This window comes from Camellia sinensis, chromosome 12 (genome assembly GCF_055761805.1).
Source record: "Camellia sinensis isolate YWXY chromosome 12, ASM5576180v1, whole genome shotgun sequence".
NCBI classification, from domain to species: Eukaryota; Viridiplantae; Streptophyta; class Magnoliopsida; order Ericales; family Theaceae; genus Camellia; species Camellia sinensis.
The window spans coordinates 78,065,001-78,089,176 of NC_138972.1; the positions used below are offsets into that span (position 1 = coordinate 78,065,001).

Genomic DNA, 24,176 nt, shown 5'->3' on the forward strand with positions numbered 1-24,176 from the left:
CCAGCTTTTGAGATAAGCTGAGAAATAGCTTGATTTAAAAACTGGTTAACTTAAGCTGCACCAAACATAATATTTTGGCTTAAATTAAGCTAAAAGCTGAAATAAGCAGCTTATAAACTCTACCAAACAGGCCTATTAATGAAGACAAACACCCAACAAAGTAAAAGACTGTTGAATGATAATAAAGCATGTGGTACCACAATGCACTGAAAGTTTCAAAACTTTTGTTCACAATATTCCACTATTTTGACGTGTGAACATATTTGAAATTGTTTTTTGACTGCTCGGTGAGGTTCCACCAATCATTTCTAAAGCAACTCTGAGCCAGTATCAAAAGGAAGATGAAGGAATGTGGTATAGTGAGGACATGAGCACTCCCAGAGCATAAAAGATAAAGGGCAGTTAATAAATAGACACGAACACAAACAACCTAAAAATAGATTGGCTTTTTCCCTTCACTTTTAGAGCATCTGATATAAAACAGTAAAACTCTAATTCCAAAATTTGATTTTGTTCTTCTCCAGATGTACTGCATTCATTAGCCTATTCATTTTGTCTCATCTTTAATTTTACATTCTTTCCGTTTTTTGCTTATAATTTTCCCCATTTAGAAACCCATATAACATTTTATTTAGTTTAAATTCACCCTTTCCCATGTCCTTACAGAGAGAAAATTTACAGAAGATAAAGGAACATATTTTCTGATTTGCAGTGTTAAGGGATAAAAAGGTACCACATTTGCAACCTAGATCACCAGAAACATTATGTTCCCCAATACACTTGGTGGTATTAAACCATTCCACCGAAATATCACCAAGTAAATGTGCCCGCAAATCTCACAATCAATAAGATACAAGGTGGTAATGCAAGCTTCTATATTCGGACTCTTCTATAAAATACATCAATGACTTACTACATCATTGATCAACAAGAGCAGTTGGGAATCGGTGTGCTGGCTGATAAATCTCTTTCCAGGTTCTCTCTATCTGCCTTTCCTGGGTCCTGAAGTGCATTCTAGTCAGGCAAAGATGCAGGTTGAAGGAGGGTTGAACAAAGAGTCTACTCAAGCGGCAATGTTCGATTAATTATGAGGGAAAAAAGGAACGTGAGGGTTTAATGGAACGGTGTGGCAGAAGAAATCTGTTCGTGCATTTTTTATCTTCATGGAAGAGTTCAAGAGGAGTTTAAGGAAAAGTATCCAGACATAAAATTTGTTGTTATTTGAAAGGCTGGAGGAGATAAATTTGAATCAATGACAGAAGGTAAGAAAATATTTTATGCTTAGTTGGCACATGTTTGGAGTTTATTTGCTGGTCTGGTAGCAGATTTCTTTCGGATTGTATTTGGGGCATGTGGTTTTATAATGTTGCTCACAAAAAATATATTGTTTTCAAGAAGCAGATGTTGCATCTAAAAGAGTGAGTACTGTGGAACATAGTTATAAGCTCACTAATTTGTAGAAGAATACAGAGAAAAGTACCGAAAAGGGGGAAAAAGAAAAAGAAAGAAAGAACCAACAACTGGAATTCTATTAGCTATTCGTGTAACTATGTAACTTTTTCAAGGCCGCGAAGAAAATTTAAATAAGAAATTAGGTCATAAGCTCAACTGAATCAAGTCTAAAAAATATACATATTCATTGGTCAAAAAGTATCAGGCTGCACAACATAAAAGCATATGACACGCACGCATGCACAGAGAGTTTTATAGGGACAAGATACATACCATTGATCAGATAGGGTCGGCCTGATATAAGCATAATAATGTCCACCGTGCACCCCACCACTATGAACCAAAACACTACCAAAACAAACAAATAAATAAAAGAAAAGAAAGTGAGCAGAAATTTAATAGCATTATTAAATTCATATATGCACAACGCACAGTCAACTTACACATTTGGTAAAATGTATGTACTGGAATCAATACAGAAACAGAAGTTACCAACAAAAAGATTATCATTGGACTCAGTCACCAAAGACTGTGAAACACCCAATTAACAGACTAGATAAGATAGAAAAATCCAGCAGAGGATATAAATAATCAAACTGGCTGAAGAAACTATATAATGAACAGTTTCATCACAAAAATTGGGCATTAGAGTTAAGATAAAAAGGTCTCAAAGAAAAGAGAAATGAAAACTCATCATCCATATCAAAATGAAAGAAAATGCTGAAACCAACATCTTAATATTCAATCTACCAAGACAACCATTCCAGGGATGAAATCTGTTGGCATCGTACTAGGAAGGTCCATGTTTCAAATCCAACGCCAGGTAGTGCAAAAAGATACAGACATACATCTGATCAACAAGTGCAAGTCAAAAGCAAGTAGCATAATTCTTATAACTAAAATGACTAGTCCAACTAGCTACAACCATAAATGCAACAGAGTAGGCCTACAAACTATTTATTGAAGGAAGGCTTTGCTCTTTCACCCTATACAAATGCCTGCAAATTTATGAGTTGTTCAAGAAAAGCTCAGGTTCAGCTTGCTAAGATTCATTCATCTACCAAACAAGCTTCAGCCAAGCCCAAGACTGATTGCAAATTTATGAGCTGTTAAAGAATAGCAGGCTCAGCTTGTTTATGAGCTTATTCAATTATTCATTCACCAAATGAGCTTCAGAGCCAACCACAAGACAAAGCCTAGTTCTAAAACGTGTTTCCTTGATCACAAACCAACAAGCATAGAGTCAAAACTTGTTTCCTTGATCACAAGCCAACAAGCATAGGGCCCACTTAAAAACAAATGATTTTGTTTTCAAACTGAACATTGTTTTCACTAAAAAACAAAATGAATTGAATAAAATAATCCCTAACAGGCCCTACATGTGTCGCATACATATCCAAATATCAAAGCTCAAATGTTGATATATGCAAGGCTATGTATTTTGTGTGTATAAGCAATGGGCAAGTGTGTCCCTTGAGTGTTCAAAGCTTGTCCATTATAAATTTTAAAATTTTAAAAACATAATAGGACACATTTAAATGCGTATCCGACAAGGTCGGTATCCGACGCAGACAAAACACCTCTTAAAAGCCTTTTTGTCATTGTGTGTGTATATTACATTCATACAAATCTAGATTTTTCTTGAATTTCTTTTGTTCTTGAGGTTAAGCAAGGCAGGATGAGGGAGGAACAAGAGAAGGGTCGAGGAGTCATCCCAGTCCCACACCAGCCTGTTGCCATCCCCACAATGACTGTAATCATCAACATATTACTTGTACTACCTTAAATGCAGAAGATGCCTCTCATGCCTCTTGTTCTCCGTCAACATGTTATTCTCTTCTCACATTTTTCACCCTTTTGATGCTTTCTTAAGTTCCAAATTTTGTTAAAAATGGTGATCATAAAACCATGACCAAAACCCACCCTAATACCTAATGTAGGCAGCATAGCCCAAGTTCCCTAAAGCAGTCCTACATTGATGTAACACCAAGCTTGAACTTGCAAAAAAATATAGCAAGTCGAGCTTGGATATGGTTAGGTTAAACCAAACATGCTTGGTTTGAAGCTAAGCCTAAACAATATTCCACCTTTGACAAGCAAGTGAAGCCTTAATGGCCAAGTAAATGGGTTGGCTCAATTCAGTTGCATCTCTACCTGCTAGAACTTTCTAAATTTAGCCTTGTTTATAATCAACTAGTATTGTCAATTATAGTGTTTTATTTGTATCTATATAATAAATAGCGAGGAGCTGCTCACGACATTAATAAGTATATGGTATATATATACTCCGAAATATGGAGAAAGCATATCCCTTAGCCCCGGGGCATTAAAACAATGCTTTAAACACTTTTTGTTCCTTGGGCTTTGTATCAAACATTTTTCAAGTAGTACCACTTTGGGTTGCTTCAAAGGAACTTAAAATCAAGAAAGACAACCGAAACTATTACCTATGAAGTGTGTAAAGGTTGCGAACACTCCTATCTGCATCAGGTGATAAATATTTACCATCCTCCCTATCAAGGTCAAGTTGAAGAGGGAATTCATAGCGGTCATTTATCTGCACAGAGAATACATGCACAATTACAAATAGAAACAAGTATAAACAACATTTCCTCTCACATGGAACAGAATTCATCTCAACATCAATGTGTTCAATCCGTGAGAAAATTAATAAAAAATAAACCAAAATATTGAAGAATATGCAAAATCTAAAACTTAATGGTGCTTACAAGCCCCCTGGAAATTAGAATACAATTGGTAGATAATAAAAGGCTTATACAAAACAGGATTTAAGTCACTGTAACAATTTGGCATATCATCAAGAAGACTACAATCATGCAATAATAAATATAGCATTAATAGAACAGCGGAGGCCCCTACCACTGAAGAATCGAATAAGCGTATAAAAAAAAAAAAGGATGAAGAACTGTTACTGATCTGTCCAAGAAATAAGTTGATGACCATGGTGGCACACCCAGTGAAATGAGCTTGTTCAACGGACTCTTCTCTCTCAATCTTAGTCTCTCTTTTCTCCCTTTCTCCTAATTCTTTCTCTACATTTGCTGTCTTTACTGTTGGATTTGATGGGAATCTAATTTCTATTTGAAATTTTTATGCTTTCATCAGATTCCCTCAAATTTGTGTCTAACACATGCCCAAATTTTGATTGAAACGATTTCATAAAGCTCGAAACCCACTGTAACAAGCTCATTTCATTTGCAACCAAAAAATTTCAATATTCTCTGTGGGTTTCATTTCAGTTTCCACCAAAACCGAATTATTTTGGACATTTCAACCAAATCGAAATGAATTTTAGTTCCTTGATTCAAACATCTCCAGTGTAGAAAATCATTCATTTCTATGAATGTTACAAATATATATATATATATATATATATATTAGAGCTAAACTGATACCAAGTTTCCCAACCAAGTTTATCGAAGTGTATAATAGTCAAGCAATAATTTAAGAAGCATGCAGAATGTCATCATGTTGAGAAAATGTGTAGAGACAGCTCCCTCTACTGACCTTCACCATCGTATCCCGCATGAAATCATATTCAAACCGCTTTAGTTGAAGTTGAAGAACTGGCGGGAAGTCAATAAATAAAACACCCTTCTTAGCATCCTGAAATTAACAGAGATGCAGGCATTTACCTTGAGAATCATATTCAAATATATATATGTACGCATATCATCTAAACTGATGGTTTGTTTAACTAACTTTAAAAATAATAAAAATAAAATAAAAAAACCGCAACTACGTGCATAAAAGAAACTTGGGCAACCACATACCATATTGTCTATATGATTGCTAACCGCAAATCAAATCGTTAATAGTTTAGGTAAAATAGTGAAGCTGAATTGTATCAAATTGTGAATTGTGAGATTCACTTTATTTAACACAATATATAATTTTATATATTTATATACATATAAAAATACACGCATAGTATTTAAAATAAAATAAACATCAACAAAACTAAATTGTTTATATGGATCTATACATAAAACTATGTATCTTGATATAACTAAGTAATCTCTTTCTATTCCTTGATATAGAATCTAAAAAGACTTCTCATGCATTATGCAACAAAAACAAAAATAAAATTGAAATGCAATGCAATGCAATGAATCGTAGTGAATCGCAAAATAAATCACAGGATTCACTCAATTTCCGATTCAACGATACGATTCGAATCATTTTAGTTGAAACTCTAATCGAATCAGATAAATCAAATCGTGAATCACACAATTCTAACAACCATGATTGTTACTTCTACAACAAATCTTCTACTTCCCTACTAAATAGATTTTCCAAGGTTCTTTCTGTTAAATAGGTTTTTACTAGTTTAAAAGCTTTAGAATAGATTTAACCAAATGCAATCATTGTTTGTTTAGTCGGACTTTGACATGTTGAGAAGATCAACTCTCACTTCTCTTGAATTTTTTTTTTTTTTTTTTTGATAAATACACTTCACTTGAAAATGTTATCCCTTTCTCAATAATTAGTTTGTAAATAAAGTCATAAGCGTGCCTCATTTGTTTAAATAGAAAGAAATGTTCTGCTTGCCACTGATTCTACCCAGAAGATATGCTGAACAGAATTGGTATATATTGTACTAACTCAAGCAAACCATTCCATAATGCATGTTGTGTTGCATGATCTAACTTCTAAGAAACACATGTGGATGGATATAAAAAAAAAGGTTTCACCACATAGTAGAAATTGAATAGAATTATTTAGGATGCAAAATTGAAATAGATCTCCAAAACTCCTCATCAACTAGTTCATTTTAATGCTTTTTTGCCAGTTACCAACTTGCACAACCTTATTTCATTATTTGGGAGTGGCAACACAAAAAACTATCAGAATTATTGGCAGAAATTTGTCCATTAATTTTAGCTTGCTTTGACAACTCCAGATTATAATTCAGCTAAATTATTTTTTCTTGTATCAAGAAAATTTTACATCCAATTAGAATCATCGCCTAGCAACTAACCTGTAATCCGTGTTCTTCAGCCTGATATTTATTATCACCTTCAAGACGTTCAACTTCAACATACTTGTCAAACGACGCATAAACATCCCGACAACCTTTGACATCGAGCTGAAGGTCTATCATACAATTAATATGTAAATCAATACCGTACACTGAATTTGATAATGACAAAACCCAAAACAACCTAGACTTTCCATAATAACAAAATACCATAAAATGATTCTTTTCTCGTAGATTTGAAGTCCACATTAATGCATTCGATGTAGTTCATATGGTGCCCTTCAAATAACTGTTGTATTGTCCCTTCCACAACAGTTCCCTGGAACAGCAGATTGCAATCAGAATACCATAACATTGAGTTGAAGGCCACAACTATTAAATACAGTACCTTCATCTTATCTTCAAGTTTTTCACACAGAACTCTATTAAGCTCCTGCACATCATGCTGCATGAAAGAATCATATGTGTCCCATCCAAAAGATTTGGTCAATTCCTTAGTTGCAACACTGGTCTCATTATATTGTAGCTTATAAAATAAACTCTGAAGAGCCAAAGGAATGCTTCCTGATGGCATGTCATTCTCTGTTGTCGGCATGTGATACACAGCCTGAAACATATCACCCATCATGAGAAACTGCCTTCTACATAAATCAGTGACAAAAACCATATACTTGAGTAGAAGAACATGAGAACTGATCACACCTTTCTGAAGTAGGGAATATGATATAGAGTTTGAAGCAAAGAGTTCATATAACAAGTAGCTCCCTGATTCTTTAGTCCAACATAACCAGTTTCCTTCTTCGAGTCATATGTCCAGTAATCGATGATCCTACGAACAGCAACATCAGCTTCAATAACACATGTATCATTCACAAGAAACCCTCTAGAGGGATCATAAAGTTCACTTAGAGGCATAAAAGATGTGAAGCCCCAATCACTCTCCCTTGCATTGAACTGGTGCTGTGTGTCTACAAAATCCAAACAAGATTGTTAAAATTAAATCCATGTCAGAAGATTTACTTAAAATGTCATCAGAATGTGCACAAAGAAATTGAGAAGAAACAAATTCTCTGTTAGGCAAAGGTAAGAAATGAAATAGATACTGACAAAATTCCTTGAGCCCGAGAGAGAGAGAGAGGGAGAGGGTCAGGTTTGCTATTGATTCAACCCATCATCATCAAACAATTGTATTTTGGTAAGCTTTGAAGACTAGAGCAACCCAATCAGTCCATAGATTGATGAATAATGATAATCAAATTAACAGGATTATTTCAGCCTGATGGCCCTGACCCCACAAGATGCAGGGGAGTCAAGACTCAATGACTAAGCATTTTTTCCATTGCAACTCAGAGATTGATTTCTTCAACATCCCCTTTCTGATGGCCCTGACCCCACATACAAACATTTATCCACTAAACTCTTTTGAATGCTTTTTTCATTATGTTGACTATATTTCAAGTAAAGTGAAAGCTACTTCTCGGTATGAAAAATAACATGGAAGAACAAAACAGGAGACCAATCGAGGGTCCTGCATAAAATATTCTTACATATGTTCCACATCAAATGTTATTCTCAACTTGGCTAATCTAGTACATAACGGAATACAAACATCACTCCCCATGTATTTGTCATTAATGAAAATTGCTTGCAAGAACAGTAGTACTATTATTCCCACAAGTAGTATATACTCAATGCTTAAAAAACCTTAATGGAATAATCTATAGTTTTTTTAAATTGCTAATAATTACTTGCAACAAGCAGCCAATGCAAGAGCTTTTTTTTACCCCTTACTTCTGGACAAGATAATAATCAAATTTTAAGTATCTACAGGAACTACAAGTAGAAGAAAAAGGTCCAATCTCTCAACCTTCTTAAAACCTATGTTAATCAAACAAATATAGTTCGCCTACATACTTTACTCTCAAATTTATTAAATTTAAAAAACTTCTTTGTTTACGCAATGCAAAGAAATGTTTTTTTTTTTTTTTTTTTTTTTTTTTTTTTTTTTTTTTTTCAGTTCCATAGAACCATAAGTTTACAACAGAACAAAATCAGCATGGTTCTTTTAACAATCATCTACTGCAGTAATGGGAAAACAATTTTTTATACACAATGTAAGGTTAATAGATTTAAAGCAAAGCTCATAAAATAACATAAAGGTCCCATTTTGTGTGACAAGTTTTGCTTTTTTTTTGTGTGGGAAGCAAAGGGAGAAAGATTCTTAACGAACTTAGAGAATATAACTAACGATGTAGTATATGAACTTAAATATGGCACTCCAATCACATAAAAAACAAATGCAAGAGCAGTGTAGAAATACCTTTTCTTATTGTAAGCTTGCCATGAAACTGATTAACCACAGCCAAGCTGAATTGCGCATATCTACTCCACCCATATGGCAACGTTGCTGAATCAGCCACGTCTAAATACATTGACAAGTAGTCGACATTGTTTCCCTTAGGAAAAATAAGCACCCGCCTGCCCAAACCAATGCAAGTTGAGAATCAACAAAAACTTATTTTATAAAATTTAGTCAGATTGCATAGAAAAGTCAAATCTGAGTATGAGGCAATTACCATTTATAACCACCAACTACAAAAACCTCAGAATAGTGCTTCTTGGTGTTCACCCTAGAAAAGTTCTCAATTGTCCATGTAAACCTAGATGTTTGAGGCTCTTCAACTTGTTGGTTCTCCGTCCTACTAACAGTTTCTGGTTGCGCTATTACTAACAAATCAAAAAACAGACACAACATGCAAAACTAATTAAAAATTCCCACCATTACACATCATCAATTACAAACTATATCCCACTGTGACACTAATTTCACTACAAATACAAATAATTTATCATAAATTCAACTCATGAACTTCAAAGAAACATACTTTCCATGGGCTGAGGACCCTGCAAGGGCTGAGGACCTTCCACAAGTTCCGAATGCGGCACAAGCATATCCTCATCCTCTTGCTGCAACAACAACACATCCCAAATCAGATAACCTGATCCAATAAACCCTAACCCTAACAACCCAATCAAAACCCTAAATCCCAAAAAACACCAGGAAACCCCAAAAATGAATTCGAATTGAACCTAAACCTAGACGATCACATACCCAAAACAACACAATCCAAACCCATACAAAAATCCCTCAAACCCACAAAAAAATCCCTCAAACCCAGTAACCCTAACTAAAAAAAAACAGTGAAAAAAGCAAAATTCATAGGATTTTTCGCAGACAGAGAAAGAAGAGACGTACGTCCAACGGTGGAGGAGTCATTATAGTCATGGTAGAAGAGTTTGCTTCGCCGATCAGCCAATCGCTTCAAGGGTTAGAGAGAGTGGGCTCTGCGAAAGAGCGACACTGCCTAGAAGAAACTAATGTCGAAGAGAGACACAGAGAGAGAGAACTCCGAGGCTCGACTGAGAGAGAGAGAGAGAGCTCTTTGGGTTCGATTGGGTTGAGAGGTACATACGGAATTTCAATACGTAGAAGAGGGGATAGCGGAGAGAGTGCTAGCCTACGGTTTGTTTTCTAAACAGTAAGGAATGAGAGCTATAGAAAGAGGACACGTGAGTGTTAGTTGACGTGGCGGATTATTAGGGCGTTTTTGAGTGTGAACCCGAAGCGCACCGAATACGATCTTATTCCTAGTACTAGTTGAAGTGTACCACAAATTTTCTACTGCGTGCAATAGGCCTATCAGGGCTAGACTTTTTTCTTTTTTTTTTTCTTTTTTTTTTTTTTTAAATAATGATTTTTTTGTTTTAAATTATAGACAAATAAGAGTTATAAATAGGGAATAGTAGAAAAATGGTCACAATACAAAAATTAAAAGAAATTTTGTAATTTAATGGAAGAAAAAATAATAATAACAGTAGACATGAAAAGTTGTAAAATCATTATAAATAAGTTAAAATCTTTATAAAATAATAAAACTAAAATTTTCTTTCTCTTTCTCTTTCGCCTTCATTTTTTTTCTTCCGTCTCTTTAAACTACCATACTCATTATTTATCATCCATTTACGCCAGCTGCGTTAACACCTTTTCCACCATTCTAATTATTGCCAATCCTTCATCCATTCTCCTCTAACCACCATTATCCCCTCCTTTATCCTCCTTCAATTACTTTAATCCCTTTTTTACCTCCTACTACAACAACCATCCCTCTACAATCTCTCCTCTCATACTCAATCGCTCCTCCATAACCTCCTTTCCCCATCATAACTCTTGTGATCCCTAGTTACCATCACAACACTCTAGTGATTACCATAACCAAGTTGATATCTCTCTCTATTTTTTTTAGGGTTTTGATTTTGGGATTTGTTCCAAATCTGAAGAGAGCGAGGTAACAGAGGTCTAGGTAGGGCAAAACATAAGGTGGGGAGAGGAGTAATGAACGGTAAACATAAGGGTTGTTGACAATTGAGAAGGTGGAGAAAGGAGAATGGTGGTTAGCGGCAAGAAAAATGAGAGGGTTTGCAAAGAGATGGAGATTAGTGGTTAGTGGCAAGAAAAATGACAAGGTTTGCAAAGAGATGGAGATTAGAAAGTGGCCTTGGAAGTTGATAGAGGCTATGGAGTGGTTGGAGAAGGTAGAGAAAGATTGTCAACTGTTGGAAAGTGTGGGGGAAGAAGTGTCGCCTCGTTGAAGAGAATACTCATTAGAATGGAAGTTGCAAGAGATTGTGGATGAATAGTTACTGACAAGGAAGGAACAATGGAGTTACAGAAGGCGAGGAAGGATATTTTTGTCTTGTTAAATATTGACTTCATGTTTTTACAATTAATTTTAAATATTTAATCTCCATTGAAATTTTAAAAAACATCCCATTGATTTACATTTGTTTTCCTTTTCAATGTTATGTAATTTTGCCTTCTAAATGTTATTCTATTTTGAGAGGTGTATTGTAAAATCTCATAGATAAATAACTTTTAATACATAATCATAGCACCGTTGCTTGGATGCAAGTACATCATCATTGCCTAATAAACAATAATGTTACATTTATTACATATTTATATTATATTATATTTATCATATTATTTGTCATTGCAACATCAATATAACGGTATTCACCAAAAAATAAAATAAAAAAATAAAAAATAGTGTAATGAATCCAACTACTAATGTATATATAGTAAGATAAATGGTCACTATAGCATTACTCCCTAATAAAATGAAGGGGCAAATACAGGATAATATTTGCCAAATTAGTGTAGTAACCATCTTGCTAAAAGAGGACAAACATGCCATTTAACATGAATTTTGCCCCAAAATTTATTCCAAAATTGAGATGCATAGTATAAATTTTAAGTTGATAAGATGGGTCACACTTAGAATAATTGTAGTTCATAAATGTACTTTTAATTATGGGTATGTAGCATTGTTGCAAAAACAAACTTTGAATTTGTTTTGCAGGTTGAATTGGTCTGCAAGCTTCCTTCTGCCAAGTTAAAAGAATGAAAACTACTTGAATCTATATACCACTAATGTTTGAAGGGTGCATCAACTTATAGCTAATTGGGTTTTGAGTCTCATCAACACTACTACAGTAATCTATAGAAAATCAACCCATCAACGGTCTCAACAACTAAACGATTCATGCGTAACAGTTGCAGCAGATAAGCTCTCCCTTTATGCCCTGCAACCAACAAAAAAAAAAAAAAACAAAACAAGCATAGCAGATTAAATTTCGCTGGTTTATGCTAATATTTTATTATTCAAGAAGTATCGCAATTTACATACATGTAAGACTAGTTGTACTTCTACTGAAATGAAACCCTCATATCTCTAACAAGTTTTAACCAACATTATTAACAACATAAATTGACAAGTGTCACTGCATTCATGAAAAAAATAATATGGAAAACCCTGTATCACTAGTTCTTGGCCAAGATCAAGTTCAGTAGTTTTGTATAATAATTGTCAAATCGAGAATAATATCATGAATTGAAATAGTCTTATATTGTACTGTGCATTGTCAAACTAAAGAAACAAACAAAATTGAAATAATCTTATAGTTTTTTGCTGGTAATGCAATTTTTTTATACTAATGAACAAAATTGAAATCATACTACAGAAATATTCAGATACCAACCGAATCCCAATGATGCAAGTTCGTCTTGGTGGAAGAAGTTGCCTTCCTCTATTTTTTGCTTTTGAGTTAGGATTGAGTTCATCTTCTCAACAGCTTTGAGCAGATCCTGCAGAGTGATGATGCTCCTAAAGTTATATCCCACTAACAATGAAGGAAAAAATAGCTACATAGAGCTATTACATGAAGCCAATCCCGCCATGCAATAAACAAAAAAGAAAACTAAGGAATATAAATTCTTTTGAAAATAAACCAGAAAGATAAAGATGGTTAGAAAATAAGATTAATTGATAAGGCCTTAAAAAGACAAATACAGTTTTGTGCTTAATTAAGCAGACATTTCAATGAGAAGGGATGGATGGAAAAAGGAAATCATTGCCAGGAAAATTAGAATAATTATATTATACGAACCTCTAATATCCAGTAACCATAAATAGGTAGCAAATTATGTTGTCAGAAGTTGACAAAATTAGACAATTGTCTGACAGTACCATAAATAAGTATCAAATTATGATGTCAAAACATCTACAAACAAAACTTGACTAAGATGAATGAATACAACACGATATGGACACACCAACACAATTATTTTTATTTTTCATAAAAAGAAAAAAGAGAAAGTAAGCCACGAGATGGCGAGGACACGGCAATACACATGAAAATAATAACATCGTCATTCTTTATATTACAGATATAATTATATTTTATTAATATCAAAAAACAGTGAGAAATACTTTTTAAAAGCCTGTACATTGGAATAGAAGTGTGGACAAAAAGTATTTGTTTGCAAACAACAAATTAGGAATTTTAGGTTTTAGGGTTCATAAATTAAAGCTGAAGGAGAAGAGAGTTGCAGTAAACTAGCGTTGTTTTCATTTTATTCATTGGCTCCCAATACAGTTTTTTTCAAATCTATGATTTGTTTTATGTGTGTCGAAGTGATAGACATGCATGTTCCCAATCATAGCATTTCGTCAGAATACATCCCGTCATTTCACCTTAGCAGTCCTACGCACAGTTAGTACTATAGCCCCAGGCATGGCTACTAATAAAATAAGACTAGGAACCAAAAACCAGACAGAATAGTAGGTATAAAGTAAATTGCCCAATGTTTCCAAAGTTGTGTCTAACGAATATAGGTGTCTTACACGGACACAAAAAGGGAAAAGAAAACAGAAACGGATTAGAAGTGTATGTGTGTCTTAGAAATTAGACAATTCATGTCATTGTAAGTGTATTGATTGGAGTTTGCGAATAGTTAGAACATGGAAATGTACAATTTCTACTATATGTTGGTAAGGATGTGGATGCATTTACAAAATAGAAAGAAAATACAACTGTGATTGTGATGTAACTTAAACCACCTACATACTTCGTGAATTTTTTTTTTTTTTTTTCACTTTTCAACCCCAAAAGTAATGGTGACATTGGTTGTGTTGGAGGAGGTGGTGGAGATGCCTGATGGGGCAAGGTTCTTGATAGTGACAACAAGATGGCGGCAACCAATGTTTTAAGCACAAGGCGCAGCCTTGAGCTTCGAATAGGTCGAGGCGAGGCGCCATACGCAAGGCGCAACATAGGCGCTAAGGCGAGGGCTTTTTTTCAAGGAGAGAGGTGTGGGCTTCATGGCTTTACCTATTTTTCTACTGCTATTGATTAAGTGTTTTTTTTGTGTGGGCATACTCACAGGGATTCAAAACTCTTCAATATAAAATAACCAAACGTAGTCAAAAGAGAGCAGAAAGTGATAAAAGGTTTAATGTTATGCTTTATATCATTTGTTGGATATTATATTTCTAATTTTTAGAAGATTAAATGTTATGTTTAAAGATTATTGGAAATGGTTATGAATTTTGAAATGCTACATATATATTTTGTTATGTTGAAAAGTTTACCAATTTTATAATTTTGCTTTTCTTCTACTACTTGTTATTCGCTTTGGGCTACAGGAGACCTTATAGCCTTGGTGTGCCTAGAGCTGTTTAAAACACTGGTGGCAACTGTAACACAAGTCTAATGGTGCCACAGTATTGATAAATGGCATGCTCACGAAGCTAGTGGCAGCGGTGGTGGTAGCAATAGTAATGATGGGTGATCAACACGTTAAGGAAAGGGTTTTGATAATAACAATGTGGTAGGGGGGTGGTGATGGTGGAGGTATGCAAAGTGGTCGAGGCATCTGTGAGAATATATTGTGTATATTCTATAATTGGCATGATTGTGGTTGTACATATTATAAGCATGATTGTGTATAGGCGTGATTGTGTTTTCCTTTTTTGGTCTAGGAGTTAGGGCTATATAATCTAGGGTCTTGTTGTAATCAAACACACAATTGAATATACAGATTATTATTCAGAAATCTTACATGGTATCAAAGCCATCTCTGAGCCTAAACCCTAGAAGCTGTCTGTGGGGGTGTTTGGGAAAAAAAAATTTAGCCTCTTTTAGGCTAAAATCTACAAAAAGACAAATTAGGCTAAAATATCACATCAAACCTATAATCATTTTACTTTTTCTCTCACAAACATCACATCCAACTACAAAAAAATCCAATCATCTTTCCAAACACAAAAATTTTAGCCTACTCAAATAGCAACTTCCCAAACACCCGCTGTGAGTCGTGACTCTCTCTGAGTGCATTCGGTTCAATCAAAGTCCCGAGTGCCTCTTGCATCTTCTCAGGCTCCTCATTTGCTTTGTATTTCATGTCTCCTCTGGAATCACGACCACGATTTCTGGTCTTTCTCTCTCCAGCATCGCGACTTCTCTCTCCCTGGTTTGAAGAATCTCTGCATGATTCTTGCAATCCAATTGGTTCGAAATCGCGAATCCTAGCTTCGCGTTCGTGATTGGCCTTAGTTCGCAATGCTCTAAGGCGTGACATCTCTTCTTTCCTCTCTGATTCGTGATTGCCTTGGTCTTCTCTGGTTGGTGACTTTTCTCTCTCTGGATTTATGTTATGCTCTTGGTTACAATGGTTTATTATATATTTTGTTTGAAGCTCCATCTCTCTGGATATTACAGTTTGCTCATAGAAATTTTTAAATATTATGTTTTAACCCTATATATTACAATGTCGGACACTAAAATTCAAGCCATTAAATGCAAACTCACTGGTAGTAATTATGCCTATTGAGCTAGTGTTATGAAGAATTTTCTCCTCGGTAAAAAAAAAAGGGGGGGTTATGTTTCTGGTTTTGTTCCTCGTCCATCAAACCCAAAAAATGAAGGATATTTGACTTCCTGTGTTACTTGGGATTGTGATAATGCCTAAGTTTTGACCTAATTTCATAATTCTGTGGATGACCGTATTGGAATGATATTTTCCAAATACAGTACTACTAAGGAGGTGTGGAATTATTTACTGGGTGTTTATCAGTAGTCCAACTTTGCCAAGCGATGTGAGTTGGAAACAGCTATTCAAAATGCTCATCAGCGGGATCAAACTATTCAGGATTTTTATATTGAGATAACAGGTCTCTGGGATTAGTTGACTTCCATGGAACCATCTAGTCTCAAGGCACTAGATGCTTATGTTGAGTTTCGGAAACAAGGTCGTTTAGTACAGTTCTTAACGGCTCTTTCCCCTCAGTATGAGGCTATCTGTGGTGGCATCCTTCATCAGTCTCCTCTTTCCTCTGTAGATGCTATTGTTCGTGAGCTCCTCTCTGAGGAAACTGGTCTTAAGATGGTCAGTCAGACTCTGTCTCCATTTGTCTTCTTGGCTCTTACTCAGCCTCCTCTGTTGTCAACCCCACCACCTTATTAGCTTTAAGCTACTGCGAAGCCCAAGAAAGGGCCCCTAGCCTCTGATGAGTGTCTCTTTTGCCATCAGAAGGGTCATTGGAAGTATAACTGTCTCAAGAAGAGACGTCAGTCTGCTCAATCTTCTCAATCACCTCAAACACAGTTTCGAAGTCCTGCTCCGAGTACTCTTCGGCCTCTTGCTGCTTATACCACATCTACTCCAGCTCCTGATCTTGACTTGGCTTTTTTAAGTGCCCAAATTGCTCAGCTTCAGCATCTCTTATCCACCTCTCAGCCATCCCCATCTGCCTTTGCTTTCACCTGTCTTCATTCAGATTTGCTTGGGTCCTCCTTCTGTTTGGCTTTTTGATTTTGGTGCCTCTCATCAAATGACTCCTCACCCTTCCTTACTCCAAAACTATATTCCCCCTCTTTTTCCTATTACTATTAATACTACTAGTGGGTCTGGTATGTCTGTCTCATGTATTGGGTTTGTTTTACCCTCTATCATGTCTACTGTTATTATTCCCTCTGTTCTTTATGTTCCTCAACTGTCTGTCAACTTGCTTTTTATCAATCAGTTTGATACTTTTAGTTTTGATGTTATCTTTTCTTCTTCTGTCTGTCGTGTGCAGGGTCAGATGTCCAAGAAGCAGATTAGGACCGGCCGTAAAATTGGAGATCTATATGTGATGGAAAGCCTGTATCTTTCTCTATCTACCTCTCCTGTTGCATTTTCATTTTTTCAGTTAGATTCTCAGTCGAGTTAGTTTTATTTATGGCATTCTCATCTCGGTCATTTGTCTGTTGACCGCTTACGGTCTTTAGCTCAATTAGGATTGTTAGGTAAAGTTTCTCCAAGTCAAATTAATGAATGTCGAGAATGTAAACTTGTTAAAATGACAGCTTTACTTTTTAATAAAAGTTCCTCTATTTCTGTTTTCCTTTTTCTCTTGTCCATACTGATGTCTGGGGACCCTCTCTTGTTTTCACTAAAAGGGGTTCTGCATACTATGTGTCCTTAGTTGATGATTGTATCCTCTATACTTGGGTTGATCTTATGGCTCATAAATCTGACTTTTACCCGATATACTGTACCTTTTAGTTTATGATCACTGCACAGTTTGAGGCTACAATTAAAATGCTACGGTCTGACTTGGGTGGGGAATACTTTAAAACCGAATTCTGTGAGTATTTGGCCAATTTGGGTACCCTTCATTAAACTTCCTATACTAATATACCTTTCCAAAATGGTCGTGTTGAGCGTAAGCACCGTCATCGTGAGACAGCTCGATCTCTCCTTCTCTCTGCCTCTATTCCGCACCATTCTGGGGTGAGACAATTCTTACTGTTGCTTTTCTACTCAACTGCATGCCGAGTCCCCTCCTTTCTAGACAATCTCCTTATGAGGCTCTGTATTCCCACTCTCCTAATTATTTCCTCTTGCGTGTTTTCAAGTCTGCTTGTTTTGCCCTTCTTCCCTATAAAGATAGGACCAAACTAAGTGCCCGGTCTGTTCTGTATGTCTTTTTGGGTTACAGTCTTATTCAAAAAGGCTACCGCTGTTACGACCCTATCTCTCATCACCTTTATGTCTCCCACCATATTGCCTTTCTCGAATGTCTGCCTTACTTTCAGTTTCCCCTACTCACTACTCCAATTTCAAAAGAGGATTTGGTTCACATTGACCCATTTCCTTTTGAGGTCCCATCTAATGAGTGCATCTCCACTGTTCCTCCTGCGCTTGTTTCATCTTTTCCACCTTCCACCCATTCTGTTGAGTGTCTCTCCACTGATCTCCCTAAGGCTATTCCTACTTCACCTCTGGCTACTTCACCTTCGTTGTTAGTCTATTCTCGTCTCAAGACTCTCCCTCCACCAGTTGTCTCTGTCCCGGTTGCTGCTTATTCTGCTTCTGAAGACTTTGATCCGACTGCATACCGATATCCTACTCAAGAGCGTCATCTTTCAAACAGGTTTGGTTGGTCTAATACATGTTTTTCTGCTTCCTATCGTACTTTTTTGTCTGTTATTCATTCTTTTGCAGAATCTCAGTCTTACAAGGAGGCTTATTAGGATCCCAATTGGATTTGAGCTATAGAGGATGAGTTGTTTGCCTTGCAGAAGACTAATACTTGGGCATTGGTTCATTTGCCTGTCAGCAATAACCTAGTTGGTTGCTAATGGGTCTATAAAGTGAAGACTCATTCTAATTGTTCTCTTGAGTGATACAAAACTTACTTTGATGCCAAGAATTTCTCGCAGGAGTATGGTATTGATTATAAGGATACCTTTGCCCCTGTTGCCAAGATAACTACTGTCCGTACCTTGATTTCTGTTGCTGCTATTCGACATTAGCCTCTCTATCAGCTGGATGTTAAGAATACTTTTCTTAATGATCATCTCACTAAGAAGGTCTACATACGTCCACCCCCTAGCCTTCCCTACTCCTCTGGGCAGGTTTAATAATATGATTATCACTGGCTTTGACTCTTCTGCTATACCTGAGATCAAGCAGCACCTTTTCCACACCTTCAAAATGAAAGATCTGCGTCCATTGCGGTATTTTCTTGGTATTGAGATTGCTTCTTCTCCAAAGGGCTATTTTCTGTCTTTGGCTAAGTATGCTAATGAGGTCATTCACCGTGTTGGTCTTACTGATACTAAGGTTTCTGATACACCTATTGAGCTTAATGTGAAGCTCAACTCAACTGATGGTGTCCCTCTGGATGATCCTACTTTATATCGCGAGCTTGTGGGTTGTTTAGTTTATCTGACTATCACTCGCCCTGATCTTGCTTATGCTGTTCATGTGGTTAGTCAGTTTGTTTCTGCTCCTCACTCTACACATTGGGCTGCTTTGGTTCGCATTCTTCACTATCTCAGGGGTACCATCTTTTAAGGCTTACTTCCTCTTTGGACTTGGTGGCTTATGCTAATCCTGATTGGACTAGTGATGTTACTGATCGCAAGTCTACGTCTAATTTCAGTATGTTTCTTGGTGATTTCTTGATCTCTTAGAAAAGCAAGAAACAATTAGTTATTGCTCGCTCTACTGTAGAAGCTAAGTATCGTGCTATAACTCAAGCCACTATTGAGATTGTTTGGCTTCGTTGTCTCTTGTCTGATTTGCGTGTCCCTCAGTCTTCTCTGACCTTTCTCTATTGTAACAACCGCAGTGCTATTCAGATTACCCACAATACTGTCTACCATGAATGGACTAAACACATTGAAATTGATTGTCACTTTGTCCAACAGTATCTGCAGTCAGGCTCTATCTCGCTTCCTTTCGTCTCTTCGGCTTTGCCAGTTGCGAACTTCTTCACCAAGACTCACACTAACGCTCGGTTTCAGTTTCTTCTGAGCAAACACTCAGTGTTTTTTGTTAAAACACCTTGAGTTTGAGTGGGGGTGTGAGAATATATTGTGTATATTCTATATTTGGCATGATTGTGGCTGTACATATTATAGGCGTGATTATGTTTTTCTTTTTTGGTTTAGGAGTTAGGGCTATATAATCTAGGGTATTGTTGTAATCAAATACACAATTGAATATACAGATTATTATTCAGAAATCTTGCAGCATCATCAAGGACAGTGGTGAAGGTTCTGGCAATGGCTGCCTTGGTAGATTGATGTTTCTAAGTTTTGTTTTGTTTTTTTTTTTTTGTTTTTTTTAAATATTGTAGTAAGTGGGATTAAGGATTTCTTTTAACATTAAAAAACTTCAATAGTTGAAAATAATCTTGTCAATAAAAAAAATCCTAATCTTATATTCCCAACCCCAAATCCCAATCCTCCTAGAGATTGAAATGTAAAACAAACACAATAGTTGGTTTTGGAGGGCCCAATTTAATTCCCATCCCACCCCATGTCCTAGAACAAAACACATCCTCATAGAATCTTTTGCCACCTAAGACATGTTTGTTGTGGATATTAAATTATGTAAAGGTAAATTGGTTTCTCAGCCAACATTAGTACAATCTCTTATTGATCTTTTAACTACTATTCATATTAGGATGGAGCTTAAGATTGAGAAATCATAAGCATAGCCAATGCTGTTTGACATTTGTTGACTGTTTAATTAGATATAATACAATGTTTCTATAGGTGCAATTTTTGAACTCTCGAACACTACTTGGCTCTCTATTACTAATTTTGATGAACTGCTTTATAGAATTTTTTATACCTATTAAGGTCTCATTTGGCAACTATATGTTTTAGCCAAAAATCCAAAAAGTCACTATAAGTAGTCACATCACTCTCTCTACTTTTCTGCACATCTTTTCGTAAAAAGCCAAAAAATTACTAAAATAACTTGTTCCCAAATGAGGCCTAAGAGTACATAATACCATTTCTTACCCAATTTTCTTAATTCTAGACACAAGAAAATAGGATTCACATTAATAAATCCACACACGTGTATGGGCTCATGTGTAGCATTCTCCATATTCAAACATTGAAAGACTTATTCTCAATGCATTGGGACTGTGCCTTGCCTCAAAACGGGTGAAACATCTAATTTCACTTCTAAAAGACTTATTCTCAATGCATTGGGATTGTGCCTCGCCTCAAATCGGGTGAAACATCTAATTTCACTTCTAAAAACTAGACACTAAATGAACATTTATTCCTACCAAAGTTTGGTAGGTAAATAACTGTGCCAGAAAAAAGTATGCGTTTCAGAATATATCAATGGATACCCAATAAAAATCATGGGGGTCCTAGCTACGATAAAAGTAGATCACCGACAATCATTCTAAACATTTATTTCTTTCAGAACTTTTAACCGAATCTGTAATTTACATCTTCAAGGTATGATCACGTTTTGGATTAAATCAGAACTCAAAATGTTAGCGTCATATGCGAAACAATTAAATTGACATCCCTAACATTCTAGATCCCATTTTAAAAAGTAAGTTTGTAAATCCAAGTAAGAAATCCACAAAAATATACAAAATATCAATTTAAATGGGATATATTTTGATGTGTTGCGTAATGGGTTCCCAGCATTACAACAAAACCATTTACCCAGATTTACAGATATTGCCTTGTGAGAAACATTCCGCTGAGTGTAGCATTTGTGAAATTTAAAATCCTAGTAGCAGCGTTATTATTTTACATCAATTTTCAGAGAGATATCATTCAAGCGTCAACTCTTAAGGTTCATCTCTTACAACTTACATTTTTGGAATGTCAATACGAAGAATGCAAATTAATTGCATATTATCCGATTTAAGCATCCATTAAATCTGGAAAACAGTTGTATCACGAGAAATAAAAAGGGAAAAGTTCTTACCTCCCACGATGCTAGGGTTCTCATATATGAAGGAAGACTTTCATAATCATCTTTTGATACATTTATAACAGATTTAGGTGCTCCAACTGATTTGGGGTCATCTCCTACCTCACCTAGTTTCATGGTGAATGATAACACAAGTGACAATTAGATTTTGGCATCACTGAGGCAATGGACATGTTAAACAGGGTGGTTAAGGCACCCTGAACTATAAAAACCAGACAATTTTGTACCTTCAATCACTTCCAAGAACTTTGAAGCAGGTCCATATTGTCCCTTCAACCCATGTTGTTTTTCCGCAGAAAGGCTATAAATTGGAAGAAAAAATTAAATGAGACAGAACTGAAAGGTCAGTATGAAGAAGAAAAAAAAAAAACTTCAACTTACTTCATTGGCTCTGGCAAAGATATATCAAGGCTATCAACCTTTCTATTAGCTGCAGAGACAGGGAGATTAGTAGAGAGAACCAATTGCTGCAAGTTTTCACTACAAAGAAGAAGGACTGAAGCACAAAACTACTCTGCTACAGTCTTCACAGAACAAGAGGTGAAGGCTCAGTTTTTATACAAGGTTCAATCGAAAAATGTGTGCTCATAATCGAAGCCATTAAAACTATTGGTAGCCACCAACAAAATATGTGGTATAAGATAAATTATATTATACATATATATAACTTATCCAAAAAAAAGAATCTATTTTTAAATGACATTTTCATCTTTCGTCACTATATGCAAAATGGCTAGTAAACATTCAAGGTATTCTTCTCTCATATGTTGTGCAAATTACAATTGAACCATTCAATTTCCTTGGGATATGTAACCACATTCTGAAAAAAAAAATTTATTGTATTCAAGGAACTCTCAAATCAATTTCCCAAATAAAAGGAGTTCTCAAAACAACGGTAAAAATTATCTACTAACCATCAGATGCTATAGTGGCAAGACACACATCTGAAAGTCCAAGATCCTGTAAGCTCAATGAGTCCTCCAATCTAATAAAGTTTAGGAAGAACAAAAGATCCACAAAACCATGACATACATACAGTATCAGTATGATTAGCTCAAAGCTAATAATTATAACCTACCTGACATCTCTTCTTATTCATAACAGTATGACAAAAACTGCCCACAAAATCAATAATACAAACAGAAAATCTAGAAAAATCATAAGTGAAATAAGGTGAAATGAATGCATATAATCCTCATCAGTCCTCTTAATAAAATAAAATTTTGAACTCAAATTCATTTACAAAACTAAAGAGTGAATTCACCAAAACTGTATTTCTAATCCAGATACTAAAACGGTCACATAAAAGCAGCATTTCCAAAAAATGAAAAAGAAAGCAAATAATTGCCTGCAATTAACCCCAAATAGAAGGATTGAGCACATCCACCGGCCAAATGATATCAATTTCTACACTTTCCCAGCAACCAAACAAAATAAAGTTAGAAAAGGATACAGAGGGTCAGTATCAACAGTCTTCAACTCCAACCCAAGTGGTGCAGATGAATAATCAGAGGCCTCGTCTTCTTCATCAATGTCAGGTTCTACAGAGCAAACAAAACAGCAATCAACGCCATCAATGGACACAACAAGACCTCAAAAAACCAAAGTGAATTTAGGGTTTTAGAGGGAAATTTTACCTGGGATATAGCCAAAATTCCTGAGACGGTCTTCAAGGTCAGCAAGATCACTTTGATTCTTCTTGTAGACCTCATTGCAGTTACCCAGTAGCTCCTCGAATGAAACGGTCCCGAAAGACATTGATTCAAGTAAGTTGAGGTCGCTGTTGGTGGAAGACACTCGGCGATTCAGGCACTGCACAAAAGTCGAAGAAGCGGAATCTGAAAGAAAACACCAAAACCCAACAAAGAAAAAACATGGAAATCAAGATGGGTACTTCAAGAACCGAAAGAAAGCACAATCAATCACCATGTTTGGCAAGAAATTGCAAGAAAACAAAGAAAGAAACACAGAAATTTGGATGGAAATTACTCGTGGGAAAGTCACCTGAGCCCAAAAAAATGGATCAAATTATGCTTTTCACCTTTCAACTTCAAATCAAATCACTTTGGTTATCATGTTTCAGTTTTCAATGAAATTTTAAAAGAAAGTCTGAGGATTTGCTGTAATTAAACGCAGAGGAGCGAAATTCAGGTGAAATCAAACAGAATATGAAAGAAAACACCTAAAAAGACACAACCCAACAAAAAAAAATGTGGAAATCAATATGGGTATGTCGACAAACGAAAAAAATCACAATCAATTACCATGTTTGGCTGCTGAGAAAATGCGAGAAATCAGAGAGAGAGAGAGAGAGAGATACCGAGAGGGATGGGACGGCGTTGGAGGGATTGCTTGAGAGCGTCGCAGCTGCTTTGGAGGTGGTTGCAGAAGGAGGCTAGTGTTTTGCAGAACACCCTTATCGAATCATCCATTTTCGTTTCTCTCTCTCTCTCTCTGGTTCTTGGTGGAATTCAAAATTTTCTGGGAGTGAAGTGAGGCTCTGTTCTTTTGAATGTAGTTTAGCGCGATCTGGATTTGAAATCGCCATAGACTAAGTAATTAAATATAGGGACA

General features: G+C 35.8%; 2 protein-coding genes across 2 annotated transcripts in view; both read right to left on the bottom strand.

Annotated features, from left to right (window-relative positions):
• The window catches only part of LOC114302325 (ubiquitin C-terminal hydrolase 12), a 31,324-nt gene extending 21,198 nt beyond the window's left edge, over positions 1-10,126 (bottom strand). Inside the window, exons 1-11 of the mRNA XM_082897475.1 lie at positions 9,711-10,126; positions 9,340-9,421; positions 9,031-9,181; positions 8,775-8,932; positions 7,157-7,422; positions 6,843-7,061; positions 6,665-6,773; positions 6,455-6,570; positions 4,981-5,079; positions 3,900-4,009; positions 1,726-1,800 (exon numbers count right to left, since the gene is read on the bottom strand). Of these exons, the coding sequence (XP_082753601.1) occupies positions 1,726-1,800; positions 3,900-4,009; positions 4,981-5,079; positions 6,455-6,570; positions 6,665-6,773; positions 6,843-7,061; positions 7,157-7,422; positions 8,775-8,932; positions 9,031-9,181; positions 9,340-9,421; positions 9,711-9,740 (1,415 nt within the window). The 5' untranslated portion in view covers positions 9,741-10,126. The remainder of the gene's footprint in view (positions 1-1,725; positions 1,801-3,899; positions 4,010-4,980; positions 5,080-6,454; positions 6,571-6,664; positions 6,774-6,842; positions 7,062-7,156; positions 7,423-8,774; positions 8,933-9,030; positions 9,182-9,339; positions 9,422-9,710) is intronic.
• A 1,606-nt stretch (positions 10,127-11,732) lies between these two features.
• On the bottom strand, positions 11,733-24,123 carry LOC114272386 (uncharacterized). The gene is made up of 9 exons (XM_028214077.2): positions 23,923-24,123; positions 23,240-23,440; positions 23,056-23,143; positions 22,517-22,587; positions 21,984-22,032; positions 21,830-21,903; positions 21,597-21,709; positions 12,554-12,659; positions 11,733-12,097 (listed from the first exon to the last, which is right to left on the bottom strand). Exons 1-9 carry the CDS (start codon positions 24,032-24,034, stop codon positions 12,003-12,005), a joined length of 909 nt encoding a protein of 302 aa, XP_028069878.2. The 5' UTR covers positions 24,035-24,123; the 3' UTR covers positions 11,733-12,002.
• Between the last annotated feature and the right edge of the window lie 53 nt (positions 24,124-24,176).